The following is an 18060-nucleotide window of genomic DNA, read 5'->3' on the forward strand; positions in this document are numbered from 1 at the left end:
TTTTGCCATAGGCGGTGACTATATTGGCAGGCGGTAGAGATTGACAGATTGATCGCGCCGTTTTTTTTTTTTTTTTATGTCGGTTGAGAGAGCTCAGCACTTTGATTTTGGACCAGTCGCCGGTCTTTTGAGCTGAATATCTTTTGTCTTGTTTATTTAATTGCTGCAATCTAGACCCTCATTCGTTGCCAGTGGTCTGTATCACTGGAAGGATTGTTCCCGGAGAAAGACCCGGACGAAGAACTTTTTGCAAGCTCGACGATAGACATCTCGTAGCCAGTCAGGCTTACGAGGGTCAGAGATACCCCGGAAATTATGCCTCGCAAGGCGATCGATTCGCGCATCCCCGCGCTCATTCGGAATGGCGTGCAGGAAAAGAAACGGAGCTTTTTTGTTGTGGTTGGTGACCGCGCAAAGGATGTGATCGTGCATCTGCACTATATCATGTCCAGCGTGGACGTCAAGCAGAACAAGTCGGTGCTGTGGGCATACAAGAAGGACCTTTTGGGATTCACCAGTCATCGGAAGAAGCGTGAGGCGAAGATTAAGAAGGAGGTTAAGAGCGGCATCAGAGAACCTAACCAGGAAGATCCTTTCGAGCTGTTCATCACCCTCAACCAGATCCGATATGTTTACTACAAGGAGACCGAGAAGATTCTGGGAAATACGTACGGAATGTGTATCCTGCAAGATTTCGAAGCCATGACACCCAACCTGCTTGCACGCACTGTCGAGACCGTCGAGGGAGGAGGTATTGTCTTGCTGCTCTTGAAGAGCATGAACAGCTTGAAGCAACTCTACACATTATCGATGGATATCCACTCGCGATACAGGACGGAGGCACACGACGACGTGGTAGCGCGGTTCAACGAGAGATTCATCCTCTCCCTAGGTAGCTGCGATTCGTGCTTGGTTGTCGACGATGAGTTGAATGTCCTGCCTATCTCCGGAGGAAAGACCGTGAAACCACTCCCCCCCGCGGAGTCGACTGACCCAACCAAATCGGGCACACAAAAGGAATTGAAAACTATCAAGGAGAGCTTGGCAGAGTCGCAGCCCGTCGGTTCATTGATCGGTTTGTCTCGGACCGTTGACCAGGCCAAGGCGCTCCTCACATTCGTCGATGCGATTGCGGAGAAGACGCTTCGGAACACTGTTACACTGACTGCTGCCAGAGGTCGAGGAAAGTCAGCTGCGCTTGGTGTTGCGATTGCGGCTGCAGTTGCTCACGGTTACAGCAACATTTTCATCACCTCGCCCAGCCCCGAAAACTTGAAGACCCTGTTCGAATTTGTCTTCAAGGGATTTGATGCTATGGGTTACCTCGACCATGTCGACTACACTATCCTCCAATCCACCAACCCCGACTTCAACAAGGCCATTGTCAGAGTCAACATCCACCGTCAGCACCGCCAGACAATCCAGTACATCCAGCCTCAGGATGCGCATGTCTTAGGCCAGGCCGAACTCCTGGTTATCGATGAAGCCGCCGCCATTCCTCTTCCTCTAGTCCGGAAGCTGATGGGTCCCTACCTGGTTTTCATGGCTTCGACCATCAACGGTTACGAAGGAACCGGCCGGTCCCTCTCCTTGAAGCTGATCCAGCAGCTCCGTGAACAGTCAAGAGGAGGTCTGAAGGCAAACGGAGAGGAAGACATCGACGTCGCCGATCGATCCACGGGGAAAACAGCCAAGGGAGCAGAGAAGAGTCTTGGTGGACGGTCCTTGAGAGAGATCACTTTGTCGGAGCCCATCCGTTACGCCCCCGGCGACTCTGTCGAGAAGTGGTTGAACAAAGTCCTTTGCCTTGATGCAACCCTGCCTAAGTCCAAGATGAACACTCAAGGATGCCCTCACCCATCGAAATGTCAACTGCTTCAGGTCAACCGAGACACCCTCTTCTCTTTCCACCCTGTCTCTGAGAAGTTCCTGCAGCAAATGATGGCTCTCTACGTCGCTAGCCATTACAAGAACACACCTAATGACCTTCAGCTCATGAGTGATGCACCAGCACATCAGCTGTACGTGCTTGTCCCACCAATCGACGAGGAAGCCACCAAACTGCCGGAACCTCTTTGTGTCATCCAGGTTGCGCTTGAAGGTCGCATCAGCCGCCAGAGCGTCCTTAACAGCTTGAGCCGTGGCCAAAGAGCCGGTGGTGATTTGATCCCCTGGCTTGTGAGCCAACAGTACCAAGACGAGGACTTTGCCGGTCTCTCAGGTGCCCGAATTGTCCGCATCGCAACCAACCCCGAATATATGAACATGGGATACGGATCGCGCGCTCTCGAGCTTCTCGTTGACTTCTACGAAGGCAAATTCACCAGCCTCGACGAGGATGTCACCGACCAGCCCGAAGAAATGGTCCGAGTAACCGACACTGAGCTCGAGAACTCCAACATCCTTGACGACAACGTCCACGTCCGTGACATCCAAACTATGCCACCCCTCTTCGGCAAGCTCACCGAGCGCCGCCCAGACGCTCTCGATTACATCGGGGTCAGCTACGGCCTAACCCCCTCCCTTCACAAATTCTGGAAACGCTCCTCCTTCGTTCCCGTTTACCTTCGCCAAACCGCCAACGAGCTCACCGGCGAGCACTCCTTCGTGATGCTCCGCGGCCTCAGCACTGGATCCAGCGACATCAGCTGGCTGGGCGCGTTCGCACGGGACTACCACAAGCGCTTCCTCGCCCTGCTGTCCTACCAGTTCCGTGAGTTCGCCTCCGTCCTCTCCCTCAGCATCTGTGAGTCTGCCAGTGCAGGCGAGAAGCTCGATGTCTCCATCGCCCCTCGCCCATTGACAAAGACCGAGCTCGACACAGCCTTTTCCCCCTTCGATCTCAAGCGTCTTGACAGCTACGCCAACAACCTCCTCGACTACCACGTCATCCTCGATATGGTCCCGACCATCGCAGAATATTACTTCGCTGGTCGTCTCGGCGGCAAGGTCAGCCTCTCAGGAGTCCAGCAATCCGTCCTCCTGGCCATCGGTCTGCAGCGCAAGAAACTCGAAGATCTGGAGAAGGAGCTCAACCTCCCCTCGTCGCAGCTGCTTGCCATGTTCCTAAAGATCATGCGCAAAATGTCGACCTACTTCCGTGCGCTCGTTGAAGGCGCTGTCGCAGACACCCTGCCCAAGGAGACAATCCCCCTCACGGCACCGGCCCCTGATGCACACGATGCACATGATGAAGTCGTGGATGAGCGCTTCAAGCCCTTGGAAACCGGGTTGGAAGAAGAGCTCCGTGAAGGAGGTGAAAAGATCGATAGTGAACTACGTGAGAAGCAGAGGGCGCTTATTGATTCCCTGCCGCTTGACAGGTAAGCCCGCTCCCTCTTAACCCCTTGTATCTGCACCTTGCTTCGCATGATTATCTTGAGGTAGAATGAGCAATAACTGATCCCAGTCTCCAGATACGAGATCGACAACAGTAAAACCACATGGGAAGATGCCGAGAAGCAAGTCCGCGCTGGAGGCGCATCAACCGTTAGCGTAAAGACTGTGAAGCCATCTAAACGGAAGAAGGGCGAGTCTGCGCGGGAGATCTACGATACGGAGATTGAATCGAAGAAGCAGAAGATTATCAGGAAGGGAACTGAGGGAAAAAAGAGGTCTTCTTGATTAATTGATTTGCCTGTTAAGAGAAAAAGCTTGATTACTTTGGTTTGATTTGGGCTGTACGTTGCATTCAGTCATGGCGTTTTAGGGTGTCTCTTGTATATAAGATTTTTTTTTCTAGTACTATTTGACATTCAGCATGAAAAGATTTAGATATTCCAAACGCACTGTACTCTCCGAGATCAACGAACGCTTTCACAGCTCATCATGCTCATCAACCTCATTGGCAACAACAACAACCCCCTCCGGCAACTTCTCCTTCTTTCCGTCTCCCAGCCGAATAGAATCAATCCACTTCTCAACAGACACAACATTAAAGTCCTGGCTCCCAGAGTTATCATACCTCCTCCACCAACCCCTGCGCCCATTCACCGCGATAATCTCAACATTCTCCGTACTCTCGGGTAATCCCAATCCAGCGCGCAAGGTTTTGCCGCCGGCGTTAATAGCCGGGACGCTGTAAAATGGGAAGAGGTTGCTCTGGCGCAGGGAGTGTTTGTGTGCGATGTCGGATAAACTGGACACGGCTATCTGCGCGGGACCAGGGAGGTCTGAGTCAGAGTCTTTGGGCTCGGGGAGGAGAGCTAGAACGCAGGTTCCGGACTTGGGAGCGAGACAGGTGGACTCTAGGGTTTCGATTGTGGGGAGGGTTCTGATCTCGGGTGTTTTGATGGGAACGCTGGCGGGTTTGGATTCCTTGGCGTCGTCCGGGATGGCCTTGTGGTCTGGAGATTCGGTTGGTTTGAGGTTCTCTGCTTCGTCGTCGTAGACGGTGGACGACTGGGCCTTTGCGGGTTTGGTGGACTTGGACTTTGAAGATGACTTGGCCTTGGCCTTCGCAGGGGCAGGGTCCGGGTTTGGCGCGGCAACTTGGCTGAAGAACTCGATGATAGGTTTCTTCTTCAGCTCGCCATCGTAAACAATAGGCTCCTTGTCACCACCAGGAAGCAACACAAGCGAGGGGAAGTTCTCAATATTAAACTTCTCAACCGCACTAGTCTCCTTACTGCGAACCTGTCCAACTTTTATCGACCCCAGAAAATCAATCGCAATAGCCCGAATCAAAGCACTAGTCGCCCCCTTCTCCGTAAACAGAATCGCCTTCGGCGCCTCATCCATGTCAACCCACGTCTCCAAATCCTTATCCGTAAGTCTCTTCACATGGTTCGGGATCCTATCCACAACCGCATCGACAATCGCCTTCGCGCTCCGCGCACCTTGATAGTCTTCCACGGTAGGTTTCCCGGGTTTCTTGGAGGGGGTCATGATCTTGAGGGTTGGGAAACCCTGCACGCCCATCCGGCCGCAGAGGGACTTGTTGTCGTCATCGTCGCAGTTAATGGCTGCAACTTTGGCCAAGCCGTCTAAATTTTTGGCTGCTTTTTCATAGGCTGGCTTGAGGCTTTGGCAGTGGCCGCACCAGGGGGCGTAGAATCTGTGCATGTTAGATTTGGGATATGTAGAGCTATAGGGGTGGCTTACTCTACGATCTGTTGGGTTGTTAGTGTTTGCGCAATTAAGCATTTTGCGAAGACCGCTTACCGAAGTATGATTGGAATCGGCGATTAGCTGGTTATATGTCTTGTGGTTCACCTGCAATACAGGCGACTTTTTAGTATAGACTCCATCCGCGCTGACTGGAAGAGCCGCTAGCAGCGATGCGATGAGCAGAATTGGCTTTTTCATTGTTGTTCAATTCACCAATACTGGCTAAAAGCAAGATGTTGTTATGTAGCTACAGCCAGAGGAAGAGTGTCTGTTGATAAGATGGTGTTGTGATGGTGCAAAAGGCAAAGTGTCCTGAATTTCTTGGCATGTGAGACTATATTGAGGTCTTGTATGCATCCCATGCTCTTCGATACATGCAACCAACCATCATTAGGGTAAATAGCTTTTGAAATGCATTATTATACGTATTTTTTATAATTTCAATTGTCTTGAAAAGTGTGCACATTGACAGGCTAAATTGGCGCCTTTGTTGAATCATCACTACTATAGCTTCACAATCTCCTGAAACCACCATTACATCCCACATGCCAATGGGATCATAGACATCAGTATGCTCTTTTTCTTCGGGTAATTAAACAGCGCATCGCCTAGATAACTTATTGAGAGCAATCTGGAGTCTTAGCAAGGTCGATCTCCGGCCACGGACAATGCGGAGTCGGTTTATTTGCTATACATGGAAAGAGAAGTGGCTTATGTCCGACTTCCCGAGCGGACTCGGGGCAATATTCGAGGCGTCGCTGGAATTCTTTTGCAAAATGTGGAGGACCGAATGCATTTCGTGGAGATCCGAAATAAAGTGTGGAGATCCGATACAGTTTGATAAAATGGGCTTTTCTCCAAAGTTGTTCCTGGAGAGGTAGAATTGTTCTGAAAGAGCGAGTTATTGCATATTCAATACAATGGAACTCCTATGGCCCGTTTTGGGCTTGGTTGCAGCATTCTTCGTGTCCCAGATCATCTATGATGTATTCTTTTCACCGTTGAAATCCATCCCGGGGCCTTTCCTAGCCCGCTTAACAAGGTTTTGGGAACTGTATATCCTTCGGCATGGACACTCGCATATGGAATTCGTCCGTCAACATGAAAAACACGGTATTGCACCTGTACATAAAAGTATACAGCATCCACTAACAAAGCAATCAGGATCCGTCGTCCGAGTAGCACCAAACCGCTATAGCTTCAGTCGCCCCGAAGATGTGAAGCTCATCTACTCCCCCGGCAGCAAATTCCCCAAATCCAAGTACTACGAGGCCTCCGGCAACCCCCATCAAACCAACATATTCTCCACACGGGACATGGCAGACCATTCGGATAGACGGCGGAAGGTTGCTTCATTGTATACCATGTCGACTATGGTGGCTTATGAGTCTGCTGTGGATAGGATGACTGCTGTCTGTTTGAGGAAGTTGGGGCAGATTGGGAGGGAAGAGAGGCCTTTGTCTGTGCCGCAATTTATGCAGTACTATGCTTTTGATGTTATTGGGGAGATTACAGTGAGTCTAAGAATAGGCGGATGAAACTACATGGCTAATGACTGTAGGTGGATGAAAACTTCGGGATGATGGAAAGAGAAGACGATAACACCGGCTTCATCGACACCATTCGCGATTCACTCATATACCATGCGCACTACGGACTGATCCCGGATGTCCACCGTGCACTCGTGAAGATCACAGATATAATCGGCAAACAGAGTACCGGGAGATTTCTCGAGGATCTCCTCGTGAGAAAGATAGAGGAACACAGCAGTGACGGCTTCAAGAACAAGCGTGACCCCCGCTCCGAGTCGTTCGTCGCCAAAGTCCTAGAGCAAGAAGCTGCTCAGAAACTTTCTCGCATCAACGTACTTGACTCGTGTGGTGCCAACATCGCCGCTGGTTCTGATACCACGGGGATCTCCCTCAGCGCAGCATTGTACTATCTCTACAGGAATCCGGAAAAGTTAGCCAAGCTCAGACAGGAGATCGATCAAGGACAGGCAACCGGTCAAGTGTCAGATCCGGTGACGTTCAAAGAGACTCAGAGCATGCCCTATCTTCAAGCTGTGATAAAAGAGGCTTTGAGAATGCATCCTGCTGTGGGAACTATCCTGGCTAGAACTGTTCCGGAAGGAGGGGCACATCTCGCGGGACGTTATTTTCCTGCTGGAGTAAGTGGACACCACCCATTGAGTAGGTCAATAGTACTAATGGAAATCTCAGACCCAAGTTGGTGCCAACGCATGGGTCTTGCACTATGACCCTAAAATCTACGGGCCTGATCCGTACTCTTTCCGCCCAGAGCGATGGCTCGAACATGACGATGGCTCCAAATTGCGAGAAACTATGTTCTTCCCGGTAGGTACCCAGGTACCCTCTAGCACTTCATACCACGTCCCTAGTGTGTACTTTGGCTAATGCACACAGTTCGGCGCTGGCTCTCGTACATGCATTGGCAAGAACATCAGCATACTGGAAATGAGCAAGGTGATTCCTCAGATTGTCCGGGCTATTGACTTCGAATTCAAGTGGCCAGAGCGAGAATGGGATGTTTTTTGTTCATGGTTTGTATGGCCTGAATATGAGTGTCGGGTTCATCCTCGACAAAGTGCAGGGAAACCTAAGGAAGTGGACGTCTTCACTGGTTAGCATTTCAGGGTTTGTTTGATTGGGTCATTATGTTTCTACGGGCTATGAGAGAATTATCGTTCAACAAACACAACTATTTCGTATGTATTATTTACCTCCATTCATTTCCAGTAGTCACCTCGTATCTTTTGTATCTGATGAGAGAAAAGAAGAAGCTTCATATCCTATTCAAGATAATTATCACGTGTCGTCCCCGCATCTGCCGGTCGACTTTAATACCTCGCTTAAACTATCACACCTACATAAATCTTCAATCAACTCCTACGATCAGTGACACCCTCGATCATTCTACCATAGGCTGCAGCATGACACAAGCGCTACCCCATCTCTGAACCTACCTCTGTCCTAGATCCTATCATGGTTTCCACCCCAATGGATCACACTATATCCACCTTACCCCGGGAGATATTCTGGATGATCCTGGACTGTTTAGAACCTCGAGATGTGATCCGGTGTCGCAGTATCTCTCGCTTCTGGAACGAAGCCTTCAGAGACCCTGCTAACCTGGTTCCGTTGATACGGAAATGGTTTCCGTTGGCGAAGGAAGTTCGGGAGCTAGTACATAACCAGACTCTGGATACTGAGTGTACGAACGTCTATGATGATAGTGATTACTGGTGCCAGATGTTCGACTGTATCGCTTGCAGATACGACCATCTCGCTCGGGGCAAACCCAAATCCACCCAGAAGTTCAAACTGAGCGATCACTTCGGCGCCTCTGGCGAGAGAAAGTGGTTCCCGGTGCAGCCGTGGGAAAACCATGCTAGTCACTTGATGCAAAAAGTCGATGATCTCTTTTTTGAGTCCTCGTGGACCTATGAGGATGGCCTTCTGGTGTTTTTAAGCGCAGACCATTGCTGTCTGGTGCTTGTGGATTTGGAGACGGATAGGAGCTTCATGGTCCCGTTTATTATCGGAGGGAAGGTGATACGAAGAGCTCGTCTACAGAAACGGGTTCTTGTAGTTGAGTGGGCAGAACCGAAAGCATTCCACTGGTTGAATGATTCGGACGGGGTACATCGCCATTTTGCCTCGTCGTTTGACGTGGAGGAAGACTCGACCGGTGGATGGAGAGTGATACCTCGAAACGAATGGAAGATCATGTTCCTCGGTCACCCACTTAGCGAAAGAGATCGATTCTTTTCGTCCCACAGCAAAACCCATTACGTGATATACATATGGCAGCCGAATCGCAGCTTATACACCGCAGACGACGACGCACCCATCGAATCACTCATGGTATGGAATATCTCTCAGCCATCTTCATACCGACCATCTCTAGACCCGACAGGCTGCCTACGAGTCCCCAGTCAAGACACAGGCCCGGAACAAGTCACACGCCTAGGCTTCAGAGAACTAGGCTTCTTCTCCGTACGACAGCGCGGCCTCCCAGCTATCCAACGACTAGAAGTCACAGATGATGCACTAGCAATCGAAATAACTGAGACCATTTGCACAGGGCCAATGGACAGACTCGTTGGCCCGGCAGAATGGACCTCGGAAGTGCAAATCACTAGTATCCCCTTAACCGGCGAAGGACCCTGTCTAAGACAAACAATAACAGACGTCAAGTTCCCTCCCTATCGGGGAAGTAACGGCTTACAAATGAAGCCACTTGAGTTTGCCGCTTGTGATGGGCCTTGGTATACAATTGTTTCGGAGGCGATTGATGAACAAGCTCAAGTGGGGTTCTGCCTTCATTTGAGTCCGTTTGCGTGGCCTTTTGTTTTGAGTGAGTTTTTAAGCGTGAGGACTCCGTCTTCAAGCGTTACTGTGAAGCCTGAAGATATATATGAGATTACGGGTAGGGGCAGTGTTTGTGGGAATGAGAGGTATCTGATCGGGGAGAATAGGAATCGTGAGCTTGTTGTGTTTAGATTTGATAAATAGAACATACCCTAGTATTTAGACTTGATGAAGAAATTGAAATTTTAGGTAACTGAATACTGACCTATTGTGGACTATCCTGCATAATACTATTTAACCTGGACTTGAAATATCAAGAAAGGAAGCCGAATCCTGGAATCCAGACGGCAAATGAAGCCACCATACAGAGCTCAAGGCATATCGATATCTGAAAGACGACATTTCTCCCCAGTATTCCCAGTAACTTCAACGTAAAACAAAGATAAACCCAAATAAGTTCCCTAACCTTGAAACTTACACCCCACGCACGCCTTGATTCCACAGCCAGGACAACTAAGCGTGAAAATCGGCTTCCAACGGTGACACATCTCACACTCGGGACGCTCGAACTCTTTCTTCCAATATCCGAGATGCAGACAAGAGCGAGTGGCATCCGAAGTAAAAAGAGATGGCTGAGGCTGAGGCTTCGCAGCGGAAAAGGTAGCACACTGACCCTCGAGCCAGCCGCAGTAGGCTTCCATGACTATGCCGCAGAGCTCGATTTGAAGGTCATTTTCGGTGTATTTTCCGCTGGGGTCGTTGAGCTTTGTCATGAAGTGCGGAATGAAGGGGGCTAGGAGGCTGGATTTGTTGGCGTAGTTGTTGACGGGGTTGCCTTCGTGTTCAATTTCCTCGTCACTTGTTTCGGATTCTTCCTCGGAAGAGTCGGTATCAGTGGTTTCGGGGTTGTTGGTACGAGAAGATTTTTCTTCGGCGCAGTCGAAGAACATGGTGATGTCGTCTTCGTCGATGGTGGATTTGTGGCAGGAGAAGCCGTCATCGTCTTCGTCGGAGTGCAGATACTCGCTCTCTTGCGCGGTGCCATACTCGGACGATACTTCTCCTGAGAAATTCGAAGAATGATTGTCTTCTTCGTTTCCATGATCGTCGGGGACCTGTTCATCCGCAGACGGCGCAGAGTTGTATTCAGCCTGTTGCATATTCTCATCCTGTCCAAGCTCCTCTCCATGTGCAACTTCATGTTCTTCATATTCACCTTCCCGTTCCTTTTCATGCTTCTCTCCAAGCTCCTCCTTATGTTCAACCTGCTGTTCCTCTTTTTCCATAGCCTTCTCTGCCCGCTCCTCCTCACTCTTTTTCTTAACCAATCCCTCACCACCATCAGACTCCTCCTCACGCCCAAGCCTTGCCCTATAAGCCTCCTGGCGCCTCCTCTCTTTCTCCGGACGCCGCTCTTCAGCCTCCCTCTCCTGCTCAAACTGCCGCAGCACATCCTCAGCAGAAACCCTCCCCCGCTCTCTCAACATCTCATCAATCCTCTTCTCCCTCTCAATCCTATCCCTCTCCTCCCCCGACTCTCTAGAGTACGGATCCATATGCACGCTGTTTGCATAGCTATACATGTAGCGAAAGTCCGCTTTAGTTTGCGTCCCGAAGGTGCGCGGCATCCATTTTGTGTAGAAGCCTCTGCCGTTACGGTCTGCGTTGTTGGGGCCGTCTGCGTAGGCTTGCCTGATCCGTTGAGCGCGGAGGTCGTGGTCGTGCTTTTTGCGGCGGTAGGGGTCGCGGAGGGTTTCGGCGGCTTCTTGGATCTGGTTGGTTTTTCATCAGCACAGGGTCAACTTGGTTGGTCATTTTGCAGGGTCGGGAGGTGAGTGGAAGGAGGGGGAGGTTGTACCTGTTGGAACTTGTCGACGTCGCCATCTACTGCTTTGTCTGGGTGGTGCTTCAAGGCGAGTCGTTTGTAAGCGTGGTTGATATCCTTGAGGCTTGCATGGAAAGGGACCTCCAGGATGTTGTAGTGGTTAGTTATTTCGATTGAAGGCATCGTGGAGAGGACAGGGAGTCAAGGCTCTCTTGGTTGCTGGAGCAGGAGGAGGTTGGGAGGTGAGGGTAGAAGGTAGTTTCGCGCTGTGGATAGTAGTCTGTCTTTTCCAATAGCAACTGCTTGACGAGCCGAACAGAGCTGTCACACGGTTAGATGGTGCCCCGATAATTCGTTGTCAAAGCAGAGGCTTGGAGGAAATAGATTGATAGAAATGAATTAGCAAAGAGAACTAACGAGGATTGTCCAAGGGAGAGATGACAAGAAAAAAAAAACATGTCGGGGAAATAAAGAGGGGAGTTAAATGGACAGTGAATGCCCTGAAAAACTGCCTGACCTGTGAGTTTCAATGGCATTCAATAGCGTATATACATGGGTATTCATTGAATTTCTGTCTTTTTACATCGAAACTGGATATATTGGAACATAGGGCTGGACCAGCATAGAGCCAGCTCCACCAGAATACCCACAAAATCCACATCAAGGAGAACAAAAGAAATTGTAAATTCGTTTGATTTTACATGGTGGAACAAGTCTAGGTATTCACGGATAAGTCTACACACATGGCGACTTTTCTCCACAGAAGCATCATGACAGCTTCTACATGTCAGCACTGGCGGTGGCACCGGTAATAATTTCAACCAGTTCACCGGTAATGGCGGCTTGACGCTGACGGTTGTACAAGATCTGGAACCTGCAAAGGGTTAGCAACCCGCAGAAGTTGAACCATAAGACTCCAAAACTTACTTGTTGATCATCTCACCAGCGTTCTTCGAGGCGTTCTGTACAAGAGAAAGTAGGTTAGTTCGGTTCATCTGTCAATGCACTTCCATGCTACCGAGATACTTGCCTCCATTGCGTTGCGACGAGCCTATAGAGTAGTTAGTAAGAATGTTTCCTCTTCACTTCAACTGATGCTGAATGCTTACCGAGATTTCACAGGCGTGGCCTTCAGCCATAGCCCAGAACAGGTTGTTGGCAAGGGAGTATTCACGGAGGTTGGTCAAGACCTCGTCGTTAACCTCAAAAGCAGAGATGTTGGCTGCACAATTGATCGTTAACTACTGAATCACAATAACCGTGATAGCTGAAAATAGAAACTCACGGGACTGAGTGATCGCCTCCTCAGAGAAGGCATCAATGGTCTGAGGCTCATAGCTCTGAGCGTTGACGAAGGTGTTGAACAGGACCTTGACGCTAGCGTACTCGCCAGGCAGCAGGGAGATCTGGTCGGCGATGGCCTGAGCATCAGCGAAGGTGGGGATGTCCTTGCAGACGTTGCTGAAGCTCAGGACGATGTCCTCGGAGTTGGTACGGGCCAGCTGAGCCTTGGCCTTCTCTCCGAGCACAACGATCTCGGCGTTAGGGTTCGCCTGGAGGACACGGCGGGTAGCCTTGGCCAGACCGGAGTGGATACCACCACAGAGACCCTTGTCGGAGCTGGCGACGACGATCAAAGTCTTCTTGTCCTCGAGAGGCTTGGTTTCGGCGTTCTCGAAGACAGTGTTGGAGGTTTTACCGTAGACACGCGATTCGTCCATGGCCTTCTGGGCACGGGTAAGACGGGTTGAAGCAACGATCTTCATGGTGTTGGTGATCTTCTCGATGTTCTTAATCGACTTGAGACGGCCCTCAATTTCACGCAGAGTCGCGAAGTTGGCGGCGTTGGCGGGCGCAGTGCTTTAGATAATTAGCCATAATATTCTTAAGTATTCCTATCCAGTGCGATAGCCCAGTTGTTCCTGCCCATATAAATTCGATTCCTAACAGAGGGATTAGGGTGGTATGTGCGAATGACATGGGGGGGGGTAATTGGTGGTGATGGTGGGTGGTGGTGGACAAGCGGAAGAAAGGTTCGACGACCTACCGGGAGAGAACGGCACTGCCGGCCTTGACGGCCGGGCGAACAGCGGCGCGGGAGAACATTGTCAATGGTAAGAAGAGTCGGACTGGGGAAAAAGTCCAAGAGAAAGAAGGTCAGCAAGACGTGGTGACAGGAAGGCCGCAAAGGTCAATCGAGTGGGCAGGAAACGGAAGAAGTCGTTCAACTCCTGTTTCTGTTCATCCGACTGCCGGCACATTGCCGCACTAAACTTATTCTGGTAGGTTATGAGGGTATGACGGAACAGACCAGTTACGCAGCTATACTTGCCTTGTATTACAGGCATTAAGGCATTCATCCAGGTATCAACTTCAACTCGGGCCGGAGAAACTCCAGAGTCGCAAAAGTCGCCTCAGGCCCCCCAAAAAGACCGGCCTCGTTTTCCATTCCATTCCTTCTTCTCTCTCCTCACCCCCAACCTTTCTTCTTCCTCTTCTCTCCCTCTGTGTGTACTCTCTGCTTATTCTCTCTCAATTCTCGCCACTGCTGGCTTCTTGTTCCACCCTTTTACCCTACTTATACGTCTTCTTCTCTTTGACGCCGTCTTCTAGTTTTTGCCTCTTCATTGGCCAATATCTCCTTGACCTCATCGTTCTTTCAAGCGCCAACTCGGGTGCTCGGACTTGGCAGGCGACTATTACAGTCGAGTCTATCTGCTACTCCACCTCGATTCTCTCTACATTCCTACGACCGAGCGCGACACTTCCCTGCTTTCCGGCCTGCAATCATGAGTGCCTCGGAAGATGACACTCCGTTAATGAAGACGAATGGCAAACCCGGTAAGTTGTCTTGATTCCCGCTTACGCGTTAGTCGCCCGGTTCGCGACGTTGCGCATTACTTTCAGCCTTGTTCCGCCTCTATACCTACCGAATTCCGTGACATTCCCCATTTATCACCACATTGCGCCTGGACGATTGTTGACGATTTTGCTTGGTGGATTCTAGGTCTTGTTCCCGAAAAGGGTCCCGATGACGTGAAGATGGAAGATGCGACTGAGACGAATGGTCATGTTGACCCTGGCATCTCAATTCGATTTGGTCCGGTCAAGAGCGAGGACACTGAAATGGATGATGCCGGATCCGACGCTCTGGCCGGCAAAAGGAAGAGCCGGGCAAGTGTTGATCAGAAGTCATACGCGGAACCGGAAAGTAGTGAAGAGGAGGATCAACCACTGGTACGACGCGCCCTTTCCCTTGCGGATGCCTTCCCCTCGTTCCCCCATAGTATGCGACACTCTTGCTGTCGCTTTCGGTTACAACGGCTGACCGTTCGATAGAGCAAGCGCCGCCGCACCTCTGTGAAGCACGAGGATCCGGAGACGGACGATGACGTTCCTCTAGCAGCCAATGGCAGGAAGCTTCCCAAGGCCTCAGAGACGGCCATAGGCGAAGAATCCGATTCCGATGTCCCTATCAACAAAAAACTTACTTCTGAAAAGAAGAAGATCCAACAGAAAGGGGAAAAGGCGGCTGAGACCGGTCGCAAGCAGGGTCTCGCGAAAACTACCGCCAAATCCGCTGCTGGCACAACGAACGGCCGCAAGAAACAAGCCAACGGCATCAAGAAGGAATCGGATGATGAAAAGACACCCGCTAAGAAACCAGCCGCCAAGAAGGTGAAGGCGGAGCCCAAGCCTCCGGCCAAGAAAGGAAAGGCCACCCCGGTCAAGGAAGAAAGTGCCGAAGCCGACGAGGGCGAGGAAGAAGAGTATAAATGGTGGGAAGATCCTACCAAGGGTGATGGCACGGTCAAATGGAACACCCTTGAGCACAACGGTGTTGTTTTCCCTCCAGATTACGAGCCGTTGCCTCAGAACGTCAAATTGAAGTATGACGGAGTTCCCGTCACTCTTGCACCCGAAGCGGAGGAGGTGGCCGGATTCTATGGCACCATGCTGAACTCTACTCAACACGTGGAGAACCCGACGTTCCGCAAGAACTTCTTTATGGACTTCAAGGATATTCTCAAGAAGACTGGTGGTGCAAAAGACCCCAAGGGCAACAAGGTTGATATCAGAGATTTCTCCAAATGTGATTTCCAGCCCATCTTCGCATACTATGAAGGGCAGCGCAACGAGAAGAGAAATCTTCCCCCAGCAGAGAAGAAACGACTCAAAGCCGAGAAGGATGTTGAAGAAGCCCCATACCAGTACTGCGTATGGGACGGCCGCAAGCAGAAAGTGGGCAACTTCCGGGTTGAACCACCAAGTCTTTTCCGTGGTCGTGGTGAGCACCCCAAGACTGGACGCGTGAAGACCAGAGTTCAACCGGAACAGATTACGATCAACATCGGCAAGCACGCTCCGGTTCCAGTGCCACCTGAGGGTCATCGCTGGAAGGAGGTGAAGCATGATCAAGAGGGAACATGGCTCGCAATGTGGCAGGAAAACATTAACGGCAACTACAAATACGTTATGCTTGCAGCCAATTCCGATGTCAAGGGCCAAAGCGATTTCCGGAAATTCGAGAAGGCCCGCGAGCTCAAGCACTATATTGATAAAATCCGCAAAGATTACCAGAAGAACCTCAAGAACGAATTGATGGTTGAGCGCCAGAAGGCTACAGCAGTCTATCTTATTGACCAGTTTGCGCTTCGTGCTGGTAATGAGAAGGGTGAAGACGAGGCTGAGACAGTTGGTTGCTGCTCTTTGAAATATGAGAACGTCGCCCTCAAACCGCCAAACAAGGTCATCTTCGACTTCTTGGGTAAGGACAGTATCCGATTCTATGATGAAGTCGAGGTCGACAATCAGGTCTTCAAGAACCTGAAGATCTTCAAAAAGGCGCCGAAGAAGAATGGCGACGAGATCTTCGATAGACTAACGGTGTGTTTGCGTCTAACAATTCATAATGTCCGTCACTAACTTCTTGATAGACGTCCGCTCTCAACAAGCATCTTTCGAACTACATGCCTGGCTTGACTGCCAAGGTGTTCCGTACTTACAACGCATCCCACACCATGGCGACTCTACTTAAGGACATGAAGGCCGAGGGTACTGTTGTTGAAAAAGTCAAAGCGTACAACGATGCAAACCGTAAGGTTGCCATTCTGTGTAACCACAAACGGACGGTTGCTGCGTCGCACGCCGGGCAGATGGAAAAGATGAGTGAAAGAGTAGGTTTTCCTCCTGGTTTCATTCATTTCCATGTGCTAACAGGTGTTTTTCTTTGTAGATCAAGGGCATGCGCTACCAGAAATGGCGACTCAAGCAAATGATGCTTGACTTGGATCCGAATCTCAAGAAGAAGAAGGGGGCAGCCTTCTTCGAGATTGACCAAGATATCGACCAGGAATGGATCAAAGAGCATCAGGCCTTCTTAGTTGAAGAACAACGGCAAAAGATCCAAAAGAAGTTCGAAAAGGACAACGAGAAGCTTGCTGCCGATGGTGAAAAGGAAATGAAGGCTAGTGAGCTCGAGGAGCGACTCAAGGCCGCCAAGGAAATGGAAAAGAAATTCGCCAAGGAGAACAAGACTGGCAAGGTCGAGGCGGAAGGCAAGAGTCCTACTGTCGACAAGCTCGAGACTTCCATCACCAAGATCGACCAGCGTGTTGAGACGATGTCCGTTCAAGCCCAGGACAAAGAAGATAACAAGGAGGTTGCGCTTGGAACTTCCAAGATCGTAAGTCCTCCTACTTTATTGACCCAAAAGGATGTTATCTAACATTAGCAGAACTACATTGACCCTCGTCTCACTGCCGTTTTCACCAAGAAATTTAACGTCCCCATCGAGAAGTTCTTCTCTAAGTCACTCCGCGAGAAATTCGAATGGGCCATCAAGTCTGTCGACGGCGACTGGGAGTTCTAAACGCCTCATTCTTCTAGACAGAAATTGGTCTCCTTATTGACGCTCCAACATGTACACCATATATATATATTTTTTTTTTTTTTTTTTCGCTTTTCTTTTGCTTTTCCCCTTTCCGCTCGCTCGCCTGTGATGGTGAGTGGGACAGATGGATGAATGACCCATATATAGCATAGCATATTTTCATTTTATCGATTTTATTCTTGGTTAGAATTGATGGTTGGTGGTTTTTTTTTTTTTTATTTTTATTTTTTTTCGCTTTGTATGTATTGTTTTGCTTCTTGAGGGATTTATTGGATTAAGATCCATTGACAGACAAGATAAAAAAGATATAAAAAAAGTCAAGACCAGTAAAAATTAAGATATTTTAACACTTTGAAGAGTCTACAACATCATGTCCTCAACACATTCCATAGACATGCATACTTGCAAAAGAATCTTCGAACAAAAAGCAAGTTTATATTCAAGTCTAAAAAGCCGAAAGCTATGAGCAAGCATGCAAATCATGGCTGAAATAATATAAGACACCGAAATAAAAAAAAAAAAAAACAGAAACAAATAACACAACACAGGGATATAATAAGACATGTCAATGTCAATGCTAAGACAAACCCCGAGAAGTAAAGCCGGAAATTTAATTACGTGTATTAGATGCTTGTCGAGATGACTCAATCGAACTGGTATAAGCACAAAATTTCGGCGGACTCTCGAGGACGAATGAGATGAATTAGACGAGATGAAGAAATGCAGAAGGATATACCCCACCACCCTGCTCATGCTGGACAAAAAGGAATATTCATCGCGAAGGGAAGAAAAGGAATGCATATCGGTCGACTCCGGTGGGGTATATGTCGTGATCATGTGAAACTGGAGAATGAAGAATGACGGTATTTCGTGAAGCTGTCGTGACCAGAGTACCTCTT

General features: G+C 49.6%; 8 protein-coding genes across 8 annotated transcripts; 4 read left to right on the forward strand and 4 right to left on the reverse strand.

Moving 5' to 3' along the window:
- Nucleotides 1-315: 315 nt before the first annotated feature.
- EURHEDRAFT_381011 (ribosome biosynthesis protein KRE33) lies at nt 316-3624 on the forward strand (the record flags this gene model as incomplete). The annotated part of the gene is made up of 2 exons (XM_040779358.1): nt 316-3323; nt 3417-3624. The coding sequence occupies 2 exons, from the start codon at nt 316-318 to the stop codon at nt 3622-3624; spliced, it is 3216 nt and encodes a 1071-aa protein (XP_040635199.1).
- Nucleotides 3603-5453, reverse strand: EURHEDRAFT_416392 (putative disulfide isomerase). Its single transcript, XM_040782938.1, has 3 exons — nt 5164-5453; nt 5104-5111; nt 3603-5056 (listed from the first exon to the last, which is right to left on the reverse strand). Exons 1-3 carry the CDS (start codon nt 5305-5307, stop codon nt 3817-3819), a joined length of 1392 nt encoding a protein of 463 aa, XP_040635200.1. The 5' UTR covers nt 5308-5453; the 3' UTR covers nt 3603-3816.
- Nucleotides 5454-5860: 407 nt separating this feature from the next.
- Nucleotides 5861-7826, forward strand: EURHEDRAFT_526228 (cytochrome P450). The gene is made up of 5 exons (XM_040786978.1): nt 5861-6222; nt 6274-6623; nt 6671-7279; nt 7332-7466; nt 7536-7826. The coding sequence occupies exons 1-5, from the start codon at nt 6030-6032 to the stop codon at nt 7755-7757; spliced, it is 1509 nt and encodes a 502-aa protein (XP_040635201.1). The 5' UTR covers nt 5861-6029; the 3' UTR covers nt 7758-7826.
- A 168-nt stretch (nt 7827-7994) lies between these two features.
- Nucleotides 7995-9723, forward strand: EURHEDRAFT_416394 (F-box protein). Its single transcript, XM_040782939.1, has one exon. The coding sequence runs from the start codon at nt 8115-8117 to the stop codon at nt 9645-9647; it is 1533 nt and encodes a 510-aa protein (XP_040635202.1). The 5' UTR covers nt 7995-8114; the 3' UTR covers nt 9648-9723.
- A 91-nt stretch (nt 9724-9814) lies between these two features.
- EURHEDRAFT_546601 (DnaJ domain protein) lies at nt 9815-11451 on the reverse strand (the record flags this gene model as incomplete). The annotated part of the gene is made up of 3 exons (XM_040787465.1): nt 9815-9867; nt 9922-11215; nt 11302-11451. The coding sequence occupies 3 exons, from the start codon at nt 11449-11451 to the stop codon at nt 9815-9817; spliced, it is 1497 nt and encodes a 498-aa protein (XP_040635203.1).
- Nucleotides 11452-12048: 597 nt separating this feature from the next.
- EURHEDRAFT_518372 (F1F0 ATP synthase subunit gamma) lies at nt 12049-13374 on the reverse strand (the record flags this gene model as incomplete). Its single annotated transcript, XM_040786669.1, has 6 exons — nt 12049-12142; nt 12196-12230; nt 12299-12319; nt 12378-12490; nt 12554-13128; nt 13316-13374. The coding sequence occupies 6 exons, from the start codon at nt 13372-13374 to the stop codon at nt 12049-12051; spliced, it is 897 nt and encodes a 298-aa protein (XP_040635204.1).
- A 382-nt stretch (nt 13375-13756) lies between these two features.
- Nucleotides 13757-17199, forward strand: EURHEDRAFT_416398 (DNA topoisomerase 1). The gene is made up of 6 exons (XM_040782940.1): nt 13757-14109; nt 14276-14505; nt 14608-16155; nt 16206-16445; nt 16505-16954; nt 17006-17199. The coding sequence occupies exons 1-6, from the start codon at nt 14058-14060 to the stop codon at nt 17138-17140; spliced, it is 2655 nt and encodes an 884-aa protein (XP_040635205.1). The 5' UTR covers nt 13757-14057; the 3' UTR covers nt 17141-17199.
- Nucleotides 17200-17331: 132 nt separating this feature from the next.
- On the reverse strand, nt 17332-18060 carry EURHEDRAFT_241975 (uncharacterized protein). The gene has a single exon (XM_040778068.1). It carries the CDS (start codon nt 17996-17998, stop codon nt 17522-17524), a length of 477 nt encoding a protein of 158 aa, XP_040635206.1. The 5' UTR covers nt 17999-18060; the 3' UTR covers nt 17332-17521.

The sequence above is a fragment of the Aspergillus ruber genome (genome assembly GCF_000600275.1).
Source record: "Aspergillus ruber CBS 135680 unplaced genomic scaffold scaffold00034, whole genome shotgun sequence".
Lineage (NCBI taxonomy): Eukaryota > Fungi > Ascomycota > Eurotiomycetes > Eurotiales > Aspergillaceae > Aspergillus > Aspergillus ruber.

Coding starts and splice junctions, on each gene's coding strand:
- EURHEDRAFT_416392 (XM_040782938.1), bottom strand. CDS start 5,307: ATGAAAAAGCCAATTCTGCTCATCGCATCGCTGCTAGCGGCTCTTCCA.
- EURHEDRAFT_526228 (XM_040786978.1), top strand. CDS start 6,030: ATGGAACTCCTATGGCCCGTTTTGGGCTTGGTTGCAGCATTCTTCGTG. Junction 7,280..7,331: donor GACGTTATTTTCCTGCTGGA/GTAAGTGGACAC, acceptor TGGAAATCTCAG/ACCCAAGTTGGTGCCAACGC. Junction 7,467..7,535: donor GAGAAACTATGTTCTTCCCG/GTAGGTACCCAG, acceptor TAATGCACACAG/TTCGGCGCTGGCTCTCGTAC.
- EURHEDRAFT_416394 (XM_040782939.1), top strand. CDS start 8,115: ATGGTTTCCACCCCAATGGATCACACTATATCCACCTTACCCCGGGAG.
- EURHEDRAFT_416398 (XM_040782940.1), top strand. CDS start 14,058: ATGAGTGCCTCGGAAGATGACACTCCGTTAATGAAGACGAATGGCAAA. Junction 14,110..14,275: donor GAAGACGAATGGCAAACCCG/GTAAGTTGTCTT, acceptor GGTGGATTCTAG/GTCTTGTTCCCGAAAAGGGT. Junction 16,156..16,205: donor AGATCTTCGATAGACTAACG/GTGTGTTTGCGT, acceptor ACTTCTTGATAG/ACGTCCGCTCTCAACAAGCA.
- EURHEDRAFT_241975 (XM_040778068.1), bottom strand. CDS start 17,998: ATGATCACGACATATACCCCACCGGAGTCGACCGATATGCATTCCTTT.